Source organism: Diabrotica virgifera, chromosome 4, assembly GCF_917563875.1.
Source record: "Diabrotica virgifera virgifera chromosome 4, PGI_DIABVI_V3a".
Taxonomy (NCBI): domain Eukaryota; kingdom Metazoa; phylum Arthropoda; class Insecta; order Coleoptera; family Chrysomelidae; genus Diabrotica; species Diabrotica virgifera.
Window position 1 is genome coordinate 176,056,839 of NC_065446.1, and position 15,851 is coordinate 176,072,689.

The following is a 15,851-nucleotide window of genomic DNA, read 5'->3' on the forward strand; positions in this document are numbered from 1 at the left end:
ACTTGACTTCTCTTCCTACTAAATTTACCATTGAATATACCTAAAACTGCGCAGATAAACGTTACAGAACATTGTATGCAAAATAATACCCAAATACAAAATGACACAACAATGCTCTGAGTGACACACTTTGAAAAATCATATTTTGGAAATTATAAATCTTAAAGACTTTTACCAAACGTCATTTCAAAGAGAAAGGATAGAAGTTTTTTTTCTGTGAAGCGATGCCTAAAAATAATGGGAAAAAAAATAATGGGACAAGAAACAAAATTTCTTTCTTGGTCAGTGGTCAGTATCTCTTTCGTGGTCAGTATCTCGAGAAATAATCGTTTTTTGGGGTGTGTTCAGCTCGTCTAAAAAAGTTATAATGAGAAATTTAAAAATAATCGTAAAACATGTTAAAAATCGTTAAAAGTATAACACTTTGAAAAACCATATCTTGCTTAAAAATAGTCATACAACCTTCTATAATAGACCATTTTAAAACTTCTCTTCCTATCTTCTCTCTACTTGACTTCTCTTCCTACTAAATTTACCATTGAATATACCTAAAACTGCGCAGATAAACGTTACAGAACATTGTATGCAAAATAATACCCAAATACAAAATGACACAACAATGCTCTGAGTGACACACTTTGAAAAATCATATTTTGGAAATTATAAATCTTAAAGACTTTTACCAAACGTCATTTCAAAGAGAAAGGATAGAAGTTTTTTTTCTGTGAAGCGATGCCTAAAAATAATGGGAAAAAAAATAATGGGACAAGAAACAAAATTTCTTTCTTTGGTGTTTTTTTGCTTTTCTTTAATATATTTTTGTGAAAAAAATATTTTTGACTTTAAAAGGTAATATTTCCATAGTAAATTTAACCTGGCACAATTTTTCTGTAGACGTGTTTGTACCAAAAGTGCCTATAACTCACCCTAATGCACTCTGTGCCTAGGGATTAACTCACCCCTTTCTCAAAAACGCACCCCTTTAAATGGTAGCACTCCGAGGTTTTTTCATATTTGAGGTCCATTGACTATATGAAACAATAAAACCCCGTCAGAGCCGTGCGGTGCCTCTTTTCAATATGATGCAAGTCTTCGAAATGCCACCCTTAAATATAATTGAAACTTATCTTTTATTTTTATTAAAAGGAACTACACAAAATTAACGAAAACTTTTATTTTATAAACAAAGCATACTTTAAATTAAATGAAATATGTATTAACACTACATAAGTGGGCAGGCGCAAAATTTGCTTGCAATGCTTTTTAAATGCATTAATTTTTTTTCGAATCCTGAGAAATCTAATTGGTATTTTTGAAAAATTTAAATGCAGAATAAAAGATTACATTATTACCGAGGGCCGAAAGTCCTTGAAAATCTCTATAATGTTTCTTTGAATAGGTTACAAGATACAGGGTGAAAAAAAATTGAGTGTAATTTTTAATTTTAATTATCTCATCCAAAATAAACCTTTTGTTTATTCTAAGGGACTTTCGGCCCTTTTGCAATCTTCCAAACTGCGTTTAAGTTTTTCAAAAATATTTATTAGTTTTTTCACGATTTGAAAAAAAAGGAATGATTTAAAAAATATTGCAAGCAAATTTTGCGCCTATGCTATTAAGTAACATTTACAAAAATTATAATTTTACCCTTCTGACTTTAATTCTGATTCTGGCAAACTCGTCAATCAGATTAGTGTATTCTATTGGGGCAGATAGGTGTAGCAGCTAGTGAGAATTCTATTGAAATAAGTGCTAAATTTTTTAGTTTGTTTGTTTTATGGAGCTTCGTAAATAGTTTTTAATTTTGAAAAATTTCTTTCCCCACTAGCTATCGTGTTAATAAAATTCTTAGTTTACAACTACATTTGGGTATGAAGAAATTAGATCATTTTCCATTTTGGCACAAATAGTTCAAAACCTCTAAAGGTTTCATGGAGTATGGTATCATTTGAAATATATCACGTAATTATTTTAGAAGATCATTATATCATCATATTTTTTTCTATTGAAAGTATGGAATGAAGATTCATACAATATTTTTCTAGTGTTTTGTCATATATTTAAGTACCTCAATTTAAAAATATCATATAAAATTTTAAAATTTTTATTATGAGTTTCTAGAAGCGAAAATCGATTAATCAAAGAATTAATCCTTAAACGCCCAACCTTTTTTTGGTTCCATGTAAGCCCAAGGGTGGGAAAAAAATGTCCACCTAGAAAATAGCTAATATATTTATTGAGGGTGGTTGGAAATGGATTAAACTTAAGAATCTTATGCTTAATAAACACAGCATCTTCTAAAATATTAATATAAACAATTTACAAACCTTATAACAAAATTACAATGTACATCAAAATTAACATACTAGTAAAAGCCGGTACTTCAGATTTGTCGATTTTCTCCAAATTCTTCCTTTCAGCCTCCTTATTGGCGGATAATTATGTCGATTATGTAATTATACGTCGATATTTATATTAATTTTGTTCCTACCAACGAGAAATTATATAGAAACCATTAGTAACAAGTTTTACTAAGGGTGTACTTTTTGTGCCCACCCATATTTACCTAAAGATATTAATTTTATTTTCAAAAATATCGGTAGAACCAAATTAACATTCGATAAAGGGCTGTCTTTTTAACAATAAATAATTTTTGAAAATTTTTTAAACACGTAATAAATATGTTACAAAGGAATATGCATTAGGTGGACATTTTTTACCCACCCTTGGGCGTTTAAGGGTTAACGGCAATGTCTAAACTATTGATGAACAAATTTATTTTAAATTTAGCTTCATCTGTTAAGAGCTCGTCCACAGATTTTTCGTAGTCAAATAAACGCAATTTTCTCCGGACCCAAATTTCATTTTCAGCTGGAAATTCGGAACTTATATCAAAATTTTCTGCAATTTCATTAAATTTTCATTTGGTCATTAGCCATATTGTCTGTAACTGTTCATTTTTTCTATAGTTTCCGATAAAATTTTTACACAATCTGACAATTTCATTTTATTTTACTGATTTTGCCGCCCCCCTTGTCATACCGCCTGATGCCACTCCCTCGCCGCATCATAGCACGACACGGCCCTGAACCCCGTTAACGTTATATGTAGTTCCTTTTAGCTTTCTTATTTTGAACATAATCAATAGCCTACCTGTATGCGAAAAAATATTAACTTACTTCATCATTTTTTGTTTAGCTTTCGATCCAGTAACACCAAGTTTTTCTCCAAAAAGATATACTTCCATACCAAGTTTCCCTCCTTTGATAAACTCGTACATTTCTTCGTCGGTCCAACTTTTGTAATTAAATGAAAATGCAGAATCTTCTTCTTTCAAATCCTTTTGCATGTTTATATATTTATCATTTAAAAACCAATATGTATTGCACACGAAAGGAGCCAGTACAGTATATGCAATATAAATTTTTCTTACCAATTTAACCAACCTATAATTAAAAAAGTGTTTAAATCAATAAAATGTCTTAAAGATAAACATATAATAAATTTTCAGAAACTTGCCAAAAGACATTGCTTTGAGTTAGAAGAAATTATATAGGGTGAGGCAGATAACTGGCCTATTAGAAATATCTCGAGAACTAAAGGCAACAGAATCATGAAAATTTGAATAAAGGTGTTTTGAAGGATGATCTATTAAATGAAAATATTTTCATCTCTTTGCAACTTCCGGTTATACCGGAAGTTGCTTATAACTTCGTTTTTTTTAATGGGACACCCTGTATATTTTTACATTTTTGGATTCTCTTCGAGGTCTTCTTTCTTAAAATATAAGGTTTTGTAATATTATACAGGGTATTTTAAAAAATAATTACGTTTTTTTATTAATTTCGTAGCAACATTCACACCCTGTAGAATTGTAGTAGTTTGACATCTAAAACTCTACTTACGTTCAAATGATTTTTAATATACTCTACTATTGTTAAGAATCATTAGTATAGCTAAATTTTTAATTTTAGTATACAGGGTTGGTCGAAACTCGGAATGAGTATTTTCTGAGTTTTCTTAAATGGAACACCCTGTATTTTTGTATTGTAGTGAAATGATCTTTTATAGTACTTTTTTATTTCTTAAGCATTCCCTATACCTAACTGCTTTAATTTGTTAGTTATTGGTGATTCAAGCTAAACATTAATTGCAACAAAAAATACGTAAAATTTTATTATGTTGGCCGTGAAAATACTCAATCCCAAATAATTTTTCAGAAATAAATGCATATTAATCCAGACTGGTCCTTAAAATTACCAATAATGGTTTAGCTATCGAAATACCTACTTAGTTAAGATTGTTGGTGCGATTAATAATTAAGCACAAATTAAAGCAGTTATGTATAGGGAATGCTTAAGAAATAAAAAAGTACCATAAAATATCATTTCATTACAATACTAAAATACAGGGTGTTCCATTTAAGACAACTCAGAAAATATTCATTCCGAGTTTCGACCAACCCTGTATACTAAAATTAAAAATTTAGCTATACTAATGATTCTTAACAATAGTAGAGTATATTAAAAATCATTTGAACGTAAGTAGAGTTTTAGATGTCAAACTATCTACTACAATTCTACAGGGTGTTAATTTTGCTACGAAATTAATAAAAAAACGTAATTATCTTCTAGAATACCCTGTATAATATTACAAAACCTCATATTTTAAGAAAGAAGACATCGAAGAGAATCCAAAAATGTAAAAATATATAGGGTGTCCCATTTAAAAAAACGAAGTTATAAGCAACTTCCGGTATAACCGGAAGTTGCAAAGAGATGAAAATATTTTCATTTACAGTGGAACCTCGATTATCCGTCTCTCTATTAACCGTCACCTCTGTTAACCGTCAGGGTCTATACATAAGTTATATTGACTACATAAGTAAAAATTTCGGGTAGCGGGTAGGAACTCCTTTTGGAGTCCCTCGGATTCTATTGGATAGTCCTATCAGGGAAAGTGAATCAATCTCTGCCCCCTGCAGATTCCAGGAGCTTCCTGACCCGGGAAGCTAGCACCTGCTAAGGGTCCCTTGTCCAGGGTCACGGATGAAGTCCAGAACGGCATCCAAGGCGACGAAGAATACTTCCGGTACGGCGAAGATGGCGGAGCTGGCAACCCTTGATTTTAGGGATAGTATAATCTCACAAACCAGTAGCGTCTGTCTCAGAGTGAGCGGCTACAAACAGCGTCTGACCCAGAGTGGGCGGCTGAATAAGAACTCACCAACCCGCATGGCAAGCGTGGTGTTTTAACTGCCATTACCCCCCTCTTTTTATCATGGCGAATAATAAAACAAACGGAAATGGTCCCCAGGTGGGTAAGGAAATTTCTGAATCCCACACCTCAAAGGTCTGCCTCACGGATTCTGGGGGAGGCAATAATTCGCTCTTGATAGATAAAAACAAAAACCCACTAAGACGAACACAACAGAAACCAAGAAAATCTATCAATCTGTCAATAGGGACATACAATATTAAATCAATGTCCACGGATGAAAAAGTACATGAACTGGAGGAAGAACTAAAAAATATAAAATGGGATATCATAGGCCTATCGGAAACTAGAAGGAAAGAAGAAAACCGAATACAGCTAAACTCCGGGAATCTACTGTATTATAAAGGAAATGAAAAGAATAGTAATTTTGGAGTAGGATTTATAATAAATAAAACCATAAGTAAGCATGTTCAAATAATCAAAGGTATATCAGATCGTGTCGCCTATGTCATACTCAAAATAAGAAGAACATCAATTAAAATTATCCAGGTATATGCCCCCACGACAGCTTATGATGACGAAGACATCGAACTATTTTATGAAGATATTTCAAAGGCTATGGAAGAACATAAAAATCGTCTCACACTAGTAATAGGAGATTTCAATGCTAAACTGGGTAAGAAACTAAACAAAGAAGAAACTAAAATAGGAAATTTCGGATACGGCCAGAGAAATGATAGAGGGGCTACTTTGATGAACTACCTAGAAGAAAAGCGTCTATACGCAATGAACTCCTTCTACAAAAAAAAGTCCCAAAGAAAATGGACATGGATCAGCCCTAATGGGTCCACAAAAAATGAGATCGACTACATACTGTCCACGGAACGATATATCATTAAAGATGTAACAGTTCTTAACAAATTCACAACAGGTAGCGATCACAGGAAGGTCAGAGCAAAAATTAATATCGACGGTAACTATGAGATGAAAAGAAAAATAATAAGAAACTCGGATATAGTAGATAGAAACAAACTAGGGCAATATAAAGAGAAATACAAAGACCTGTTAAAAGAACAATTCACCGAAAAATTAGACAGTGATGATAAAGATATAGACGAAATAAACAACATACTTACAGCAACGATGGTTACATCAGGAAAAGAAATAGCAAAAAAGGATGTTAAAAAGGACAACTATGTATCAGAAGAAACAAAGAAGCTTATGGATAAAAGAAGAAAGCTTGTCGAAGAAGGCAAAAGGAAATCTATAGAATATGTAGAAATCAATAAGACAATAAGCAAAATGATAAAAGAAACTAAGAGAAAAGAACAAGAAATAAAAATAGAAGAAGTAATACAGAACAACAAGAATATGAAATGCTTAAGACCGAAACTCGGCAGATTTGAAATAAACAAAATAAAAGACGTAAACGGAGTAGAAACAAACATTAAAGACGACATCATAAATATAATCCAACATTTCTACTCAGAGTTATATAAAACAAAAAAGGAACCATCAGAAGAAATAAAAACCCAACTTAACTCGAAAATAAAAAATGTCAATTCAGAATTACAGCCAGAAATAAGCAAATCAGAAATAAAGAAGGCATTGAAAGAAATGAAAAACAACAAATCGCCTGGAAAAGATGGAATAACTACAGAGATGCTGAAATATGGTGGAAAAGTGGTAATTAATACTCTCTATTCCCTTTTTAACAAAATATTAAAAGAAAAAAGAATCCCAAACAACTGGAAGGAATCCGTAACCATTATCTTACACAAGAAAGGGGACAAAGCAGATATAAAAAACTACCGTCCTATAACACTCCTCAATGTAATGTATAAACTCCTAACAAACATTTTAACCAACAGATTGACGACAAAATTCGACGGATACCAATCGAAAGAACAAGCTGGTTTTAGAAAGGGATTTAGCACAAGTGATCATTTATTAAGTATGAAAATCCTTATAGAACGAGCAAATGAATACAACATCCCTCTATATGTAGCGTTCATAGATTTCGAAAAGGCTTTTGACAGTGTCGAACATTGGGCAGTGAAAAGTTCTTTGATTAACAGCAGAATTGACCACAGATATACAGACCTAATATAGCCAATATATATATATAAAGATGCCACAACAACAATTAAAGTATACGAAGGAACACAATCAATTCAAATAAATAGAGGCGTAAGACAGGGTGACACAATATCACCGAAACTTTTCAATCAAGTTCTGGAAGATATCTTTAAAAGATTAGAATGGGAAGAAAAAGGTATAAAAATTTGTGGACAACGCTTGAACCATCTGAGGTACGCCGATGACATCGTATTGATAACCGATAAAAAAGAAGAATTGTTTGAAATGATGAAAGAACCCGACATAGAAGCCGGAAAGATAGGCCTTAATATGAATTACAGCAAGACCAAAATCATAACAAATACAGATGAGGACATCACAATGAGGATCGGACAAGATGAAATAGAACAAGTTCATGATTATATATATCTGGGTCAAATTATAAAACTTAACAAGGAAAACTAAACAGCAGAGATCAAAAGACGAGTTAGACTGGCATGGGCGGCATTTGGAAAACTAAGCTACATCCTTAAAAACAAAAGATATCCACAACATCTTAAGACCAAGGTATACAATCAATGCGTACTCCCTGTTCTCACTTACGGTTCCCAAACGTGGACGTTTACAAAAGCAAACATGGACAAGATCATAAAGACGCAAATAGCAATGGAAAGGCAAATGTTGCACATAAAACTATTGGATAAAAAGAGAAACGAGTGGATAAGAGAGAAAACCAAAGTTAGGGATGTTAGACAAGAAGTTGCAAAGTTGAAATGGAGATTTGCCGGACACACTATAAGACAAAAGGAAGACCGATGGAACAAAATTCTCATAAATTGGAGACCGTGGCAATATAAACGAAGCAGAGGAAGACCACAAATGAGATGGGCAGATGATGTCAAGAAGCACGTGGGCTCTAGGTGGATAACTGTAGCGACAGACAGAGAAGAATGGAAAAGGATTGGGGAGGCCTATGTCCAAAGATGGACCGAAGAAGGCTAATTAGATAGAGAAGTAAAAATTTAGTCATCAATTCATTTTGTTTGAGCATTGCGATAAGCCAAACGAAATTCGTTAAAATGTACACGTGCAGTTATGCCACCACCGTATTTTTTATGTAAATAATTTTTGTTCTTATTCAGGGCTCTGGATTAGATTTCAATTTAAATAGGTAATGATTAATGATAAATGATACCGTTCTTTTAGTGCTCTATTTTTAGAATCGCAAGGCGAAATAAAAACGCACAGCAACAGCAAAATAATTTTTACAGTCAATATTTGTGTGTCACCATAATTCAGTTTGATTCAAATTCGAACATTGATTGTGTCACTTAGTCGTTTGATCAATTAAGTTTTTTTTTAATGTTCTGTTAACCGTCTTCTCGAATATCCGTCATACCCTTGGTCCGGTGCCCTGACGGATAATCGAGGTTCCACTGTAATAGATCATCCTTCAAAACCCCTTTATTCCAATTTTCATGATTCTGTTGCCTTTAGTTGTCGAGATATTTCTAATAGGCCCTTTATTTGCCTCACCCTGTATACAGTGCGCTGGAATAAGTGTTACCCCCTTATTAACTTCATTATTTTTAACACATAAGCAAAACGCTCGGACAGGTCGATTTTTAAAATACTCGTAGTATATTATAGCATCAATGTTTTGAACTTTACGCGACCCCTTTTCAGGTAACAGGCATAACTTTGATTTTTTTAAATGGGAAAGTACATCATTTGACTATTTGACACCTCATTTAATAGTTATTTATGATATAAGTATTAGATACAATTTTAAGGCACGCATGTGAAAGTTTTCGCTTTGCTCGAATTCGCTTCGCTCATTCTGCAATTCACATGAGTGCCTTAAAAATGTACTTTTTAACACGTATATCATACAATATTTTTTCTACAGACGTCTTATATATCAACAATTATAATTTATTCATTCTCAATTACAGGACAATATCTACAAAAACTTTTACTTGAACTTGACTGACATTCCATTTTTATATTTTTCTTGACATTACATCAAAGCTGCCTATACTGTCAGTACGTAAATCATAACAACTATAGAATAACATCTTACTTTTATTGTTGTATATTCTAACAAATTTTAATAGTTTTTTTTCTACAAACGTATTAAAAATGCAATAATAAAGTTTAAATTAAATTTTAAAAAACCTTTTAAACCACTTTTTTCAAATTGCGCAAGTTGTACTATTAATATTAATGTTAATAAATGAAATATAAATATTTTGACGTTTCACAATTTGACAATTCACTTTTAACTGCAGTGCCTTAAAAATTTTAAAGCACTAGTGCTTTAAAGTAGCATTTTAACGCTTCTATGGGGTGCTAAAAATAGCATTTTTAACATGGTTGTCGAAAAAAGCTTTTAAACTACAGATTACAAAAATGTATATTACTTTAATCCTTTTTTAGAACGTAGGCGCGAAATTTCGGTTGAATTCTTTTTAAACGCATTTATTTTTTTCGAATCTTCAGAAAACTAATAAGTATTTTTGAAAAATTAACACGCAGAATGAAAGATTACATTATTACCAAAGGCAAAGAGTCCCTTAGAATAAACAAAAAGTTGCTTTCGAATGATATATTTGAAGTTAAAAATCAGACTAAATTTTCTGTTTTTTTCATACCAGTGACTTATTAAAATAAACATTATAGAAGTTCTTACGGAGTTTCGACCATCGATAATACTGTAATATTTCATTCTGCGTTTAAATTTTTCAAAAATACTTATTAGTTTTCTCAGGATTCGAAAAAACTGAATGCATTTAAAAATATTTCGACCGAAATTGTGCGCCTACTCTCTCAAAAAGGATTAAAGTAATATACATTTTTGTAATCAGTAATTCAAAGGATTTTAAATGAGGTGTCACATGATGTACTTTTCCATTTAAAAAAATCAAAGTTATGCCTGTCGCCTGAAGAGGGATCTCGTAAAGTTAGAAACATTGATGCTATAATATACTATGATTATTTTAAAAATCGACCTGTCCGAACGTTTTGCTTATATGCTAAAAATAAATAAGTTAATAAGGGGGTAACACTTATTCCAGTGCACCGTATGTACCTACCATAACTTAAACCTGATATTAGTCTAGAAAACAGAGTAACTAAAAACTTGAAATTTCAGGAATGTAAATTAAAAATGTATGACTTTTAGCGTTGATTGAATACACGAATACACATTCGTGTATTCAATCAACGCTTTTAGCCCGATCAAAGAACAATCTGACCCCCAAAAAATAAAGAAAGGATTAGAATTTGGGAATAGGTATGAAATTGTCTATTATTATATAAGAAAAGGTTTACAATTCTACATCTCCTCCGTTTTACAAAAATAGAGGGTGTACCCCCGTCTCGGGGGTGAAAAAATATACATTCAATATATGTCCGGAATTGGATAAAATGACTAATTCTAAGTAACTTTAAGCATTAAAATTAGTTTAATATTTAAATAAAATAAAAATAAAATGTTTAAAGTATATTTATTTCGTTGAAATCATATAATAGAAGTATATCCTTACACTCACATTCTTTGTTTGTTTTCCTGTTAGACAAAAATTTTATATGCTATGGCTGTTCAAAATTTGCATACACTGGTGATTACTGACTACAGCCAGTTCGAGCCATTTTAACTACAGGCTTTTTAAAAATAACCACTTTGAACCGATGAAACTTATAGATCATATAAAGAATACATAAGCAAAGTAACTTGTGAAGCGGTAACGATTAATTTTATTTTAAATGCTAATTAGGGGGTTATTTTCGCGATTCGTTTTACCAAAAAATAAAAGGAACCGGTAATATTTTGAGTGTAACTCATTTAATTTTAATGTTAGAAGTTTTTTTAAAAACCAAAAATAAACGTTTTTTTAAAACTTTTAAACTTTAAAAAAGTTATAATGAGTTTTCCCCGAAAAGTGCTCCGTTCCCGTTCCCAAATTTTCATCCTTCCTTTATTTTTTTTGGGGTTTTCTTCAACTTTTGTATGCTTTGATCGGGCTATTTGTAAATATGATATTGATTATTTACTTTAGAAATGAACTAAAAGTATTGATATGATTCTGGTTGATCAATTTGAGTATATTTTCTAGTACTTAATCAGTGCCGGGAGCTTTATTGTGTATTGTTAATTTTATTGCATAAAATACGTCATCTTTTGTAATATTTCGATCGCTATCAGTGGTCGCCTTATTTAATAAGGGTTTGTTTTATTTTCCAAACAGTTCCTGGGTATATCCTCACCATCTTTCAAGTATTTTCCAAGTATCGGAAATTGGTCTTCGAAATGATACTCCAAAATCACGAAGCAGAAAATAGTCATCAAGCCGAAATCGGTGAAGAAATAAGGTTTTTGTCAGGGCACTTGGCTAGCCTGGTTGCAAATGCGTTTTTTGGATAGGTACTATATACCTAATACATTAGAAATACAAAAATGCCGTCACAGTTCAGACGAGAATTATTTATTTAGCGTATGGACTTTCACAGTACGATAAATACACAAATATAATAGTTATATTATTCAAACACTAAAATATAAATATTAATGTCCAATTGTACATAGCCATTCAATTGCTTCTGGAGAGCATTCTACAAATTCCTGGAGGTTTCCACGGTAGACACGATTTAGGCAGTCTGAAACACAATGGCTTATGGTCTGTCTAGCTAGGTGATTCGCAATCACACTGTGGACTTTCCACACGACCCCATTTGAACAGAAAATCAGCACATTTACCATGTCCGGTACATATAGAACCAAGAATTATAAGCCTTATGAGCCATTTACTTAAAACATTTCTAAAGGTCATTCACAAACGAATATATACAAAATGCGAGGAACAACTAACAAGAACACAATTCGGATTTCGTGATGCTCTAGGAACACGGGAGGCCCTTTTTGCTGTGCAAGTGCTATTTCAGAGATGCAGGGATGTAAAATGTGATATATACGTATGCTTTATAGATTACCAGAAAGCATTTGACAGAGTAAAACATGACAAGTTAATAACTCTAATGCAAGAAATTGGAATTGACAACAAATATCTAAGAATTATCAGAAACGTTTATTACAATCAAACGGCCAAAATCAAAATAGAAGACCAGTTAACTGATAAAATTGCAATAGAACGAGGAGTACGACAGGGCTGTATTTTGTCTCCACTACTATTCAATATTTACTCTGAATGGGTATTTAAGGAAGCTTTAGACGGTTGTGCCAAAGGAGTATTAATAAATGGTGAATGGTTGAATAACATTAGATATGCAGATGACACCATAGTTTTTGCCGATAATCTCAATGATTTACAGATATTAACAAATCGTATAACTGAAGTCAGCAATAGATACGGACTAGCTCTTAACATAAAGAAGACCAAATTTATGACAATTAGTAAGAAACCAATACTAAACGCTCAACTTACAATCAACCAACAGAATATCGAAAGAGTTGAGCAATATATATATTTGGGTACGAATTTAAATATCCAATGGGACCATTCAACAGAAATTAAACAGCGAATAATAAAAGCGAAAGCAGCATACGTTAGAATGAGACCCATTTTCAACAATCGAGACATAGCATTAAAAACAAAATACCGTCTGTTGAAATGCTACATATTTACAGTTCTGCTCTACGGAATGGAAGCATGGACACTAACTGTTGCATCTATGAATCGGCTCGAAGCTTTCGAAATGTGGTGTTATAGGCGCATCTTACGTATATCCTGTGTTGACCAAATTACTAATGTGGAAGTCCTGCGTATAATGGGAAAAGAGTGTGAAATTCTCATAACCATCAAAACAAAAAAATTAGAATATCTAGGACATGTAATGAGAAATCAAGAACGTTAAGGCCTTCTCCAACTGATTCTCCAAGGGAAGGTAAATGGTAAAAGAGGACCTGGAAGAAGACGCATTTCCTGTCTTCAAAATTTACGTAAGTGGTATAACACGACTACCACTGAACTGTTCCGCGCTGCGGTAAACAAAGTCAAGATAGCCATGATGATCGCCAACATCCGGAACGGATAGGCACTTTAAGAAGAAGGTACGTATGCGATTAAGCCTCGCCCAGGTGGACCGCGGCAGATTTGATCCGATGAAACCCTGAGTTGGGTGGATATCTGAATATAGCCTGCTGCTATTGTTGGCATCCATCTTGTAGACCATTGCCTGTGTATATCATAGGAAACACCAATTTTTCGGGCTGATCTGATTGGAGGATTTCTAGATCTCAGTCGCTGGTGGTCTTTTGAGATGTCTGGTATATCTTGATGGATTGGTAATTGTACGTTGGCTACGACAATTTTCTGGTACTCTCTCACTAATTCTGCTGTACGGTGTGGATCTGGTGGAGCAATATTGCTAAAAGCAGGCAGCCATCTCACTGGGGTTGATTTTATTGTTCCAGTGATTATTCTCATGGTTTGATTAAGCTGGACATCGATTTTATTTGTATGTGCACTATTTAACCATACTGGTGCACAATATTCTGCCACTGAAAAAACCAAAGCTAGAGCAGAGGTCCGAAGAGTATCTGCAGAAGCAACCCAAGTTGTTCTAGCAAGTTTTGTTATTATATTGTTTCTTGTTCTCAGTTTACCGGCTGCGTTTGTAAGAAGGCTTTTAAAGGTGAGTGTTCTATCAAGTGTGACGCCTAGATATTTGGGGTTTTTGTTATGTTTGATAGCTGTATCATTTAGAGTTACATTGAGAGTATCGCCCGCAAGTTGATTCGACAGGTGAAAGAGACAGGTTTCAGTTTTGCTTGTGTTAGGATGTAAGCGCCAGTTCTTAAAGTAGTTATTTAGTGTAGTTAGGTCCTCGTTTAGAGCTCGTTCTCCACCTTATTAACTATTATCTTGGAAGCCGAGCATGAGACGAAAATTTTAATTATTAACAAATAAAGGTCAAAATGGCAGTTTTTTCGTTTAAGAGTAAAGGTACAAATATTTGACGGAACGAATCGACTATCCTTACTTTTTCTTTCTTTACACGGCATATTACGTGTAGGAAAATTTTCACTGATATGGAAACTGCAGATATAAACATTAGGTTGACAATGGCATTGTCATTAGAAAGGTAGAGATGGCTATTTCGGTTTCGTTCAGTTTTTGAATGTTCTTGGATAACCGTTACTTACAACAAAAACTAATACTCAATCGAGAACAGAGGAAAAGGGAAAGTGGTTTTTTAATAATATATTGTTACTATGGAACGCTTACAATTTTGAACATCTTTAATAACAAAATACTTGGATCAAATAATATATCCTGGTGTATTCTCTGCTTGGATCTTCCATAAATAATAAACAATAAATAACTTTTTATTAAGTTCACGTTTTAAATTAATTATTTATCAAATACACTATCAATATTAAAAATCCACAAGGAAGAACTTAAATTTCCTCTTGGTAAAAGGTATATTAGTTTAAAAAGCCCTAAAGGGCTACAAACATAGAAACAGAACGTTTTCGCTCTGTAACAAGAGCATCATCAGTGTTACAAGAACATGGTGAGCCAACCAAAAAATACAAAGGTCAAATCCTTTCAGAAAACAGACAAAAGTCTTATATAAATGAACACATCGAACACTCCAAAGGATGGATAAAATTCCTAAGGATACGGCCCTAGGGCAACATATGACTCCCACACGTGGTAAGTTGGTCAAATGGTAACTAGGCCATTATGTTATAAGAGGTGGCAGGCAACTCAAGTGACCTTTTGACCCACTTACCACGTGTGGGAGTCATATGTTGCCCTAGGGCCGTATCCTTAGGAATTTTATCCATCCTTTGGATTTTTCGATGTGTTCATTTATATAAGACTTTTGTCTGTTTTATGAAAGGCTTTGACCTTTGTATTTTTTGGTTGGCTCACCATGTCCTTGTAACACTGATGATGCTCTTGTTACAGAGCGAAAACGATTTGTTTCTATGTTTGTAGCCCTTTAGGGCTTTTTAAACTAATATACCTTTTACCAAGAGGAAAATTTTTTATTAAATTTCACTATCAATAGATATTATTTAATCAACAACTCAAAATATTCCCGATGCCATGTCAAATATTTAAAATTGTCACTGTCTTGTCACCATATTCTATTCGACTCAGTGCGTTGTATGACAAAGATAGAGAATGTTTGATTTGGAAAATATCACCACGGACATGGTGCGCATCCTGAAAAAACTAATAAATATTTTTAAAAAATTTAAACGCAGAATGAAAGACTAAAAAAGTATTATCGAGGGCCGAAACTCCCTTAGAATAAATAAAAAATTTCTTTTAAATGACAGATTTGAAATAAAAAATCACACTACATTTTCTCTTAGTTTTTCACCCCTGTAACTTTTAAAATAAACATTATAGAATTTCAGGGACTTTCAGGCCCTCGGTTCAAAATTTGCATACAGTCGTGATTACTGACTCGTTCAAGCCATTTTAACTACAGGCTTTTCAAAAATAACCACTTTGAACCGATGAAACTTACAGATCATATAAAGAATACATAAGCAAAGTAACTTATGAAGCGGTAAC

The 15,851-nt window shown here is 32.8% G+C and overlaps 1 protein-coding gene across 4 annotated transcripts in view; it reads right to left on the bottom strand.

The window, feature by feature from the left end:
- Positions 1–15,851, bottom strand: part of LOC114342489 (putative fatty acyl-CoA reductase CG5065) — a 269,687-nt gene that overhangs the window by 29,371 nt on the left and 224,465 nt on the right. For all 4 annotated transcript variants that reach the window (XM_050648568.1, XM_050648570.1, XM_050648569.1 and 1 more), the window contains one exon: positions 3,180–3,446. In XM_050648568.1, the coding sequence (XP_050504525.1) occupies positions 3,180–3,446 (267 nt within the window). The remainder of the gene's footprint in view (positions 1–3,179; positions 3,447–15,851) is intronic.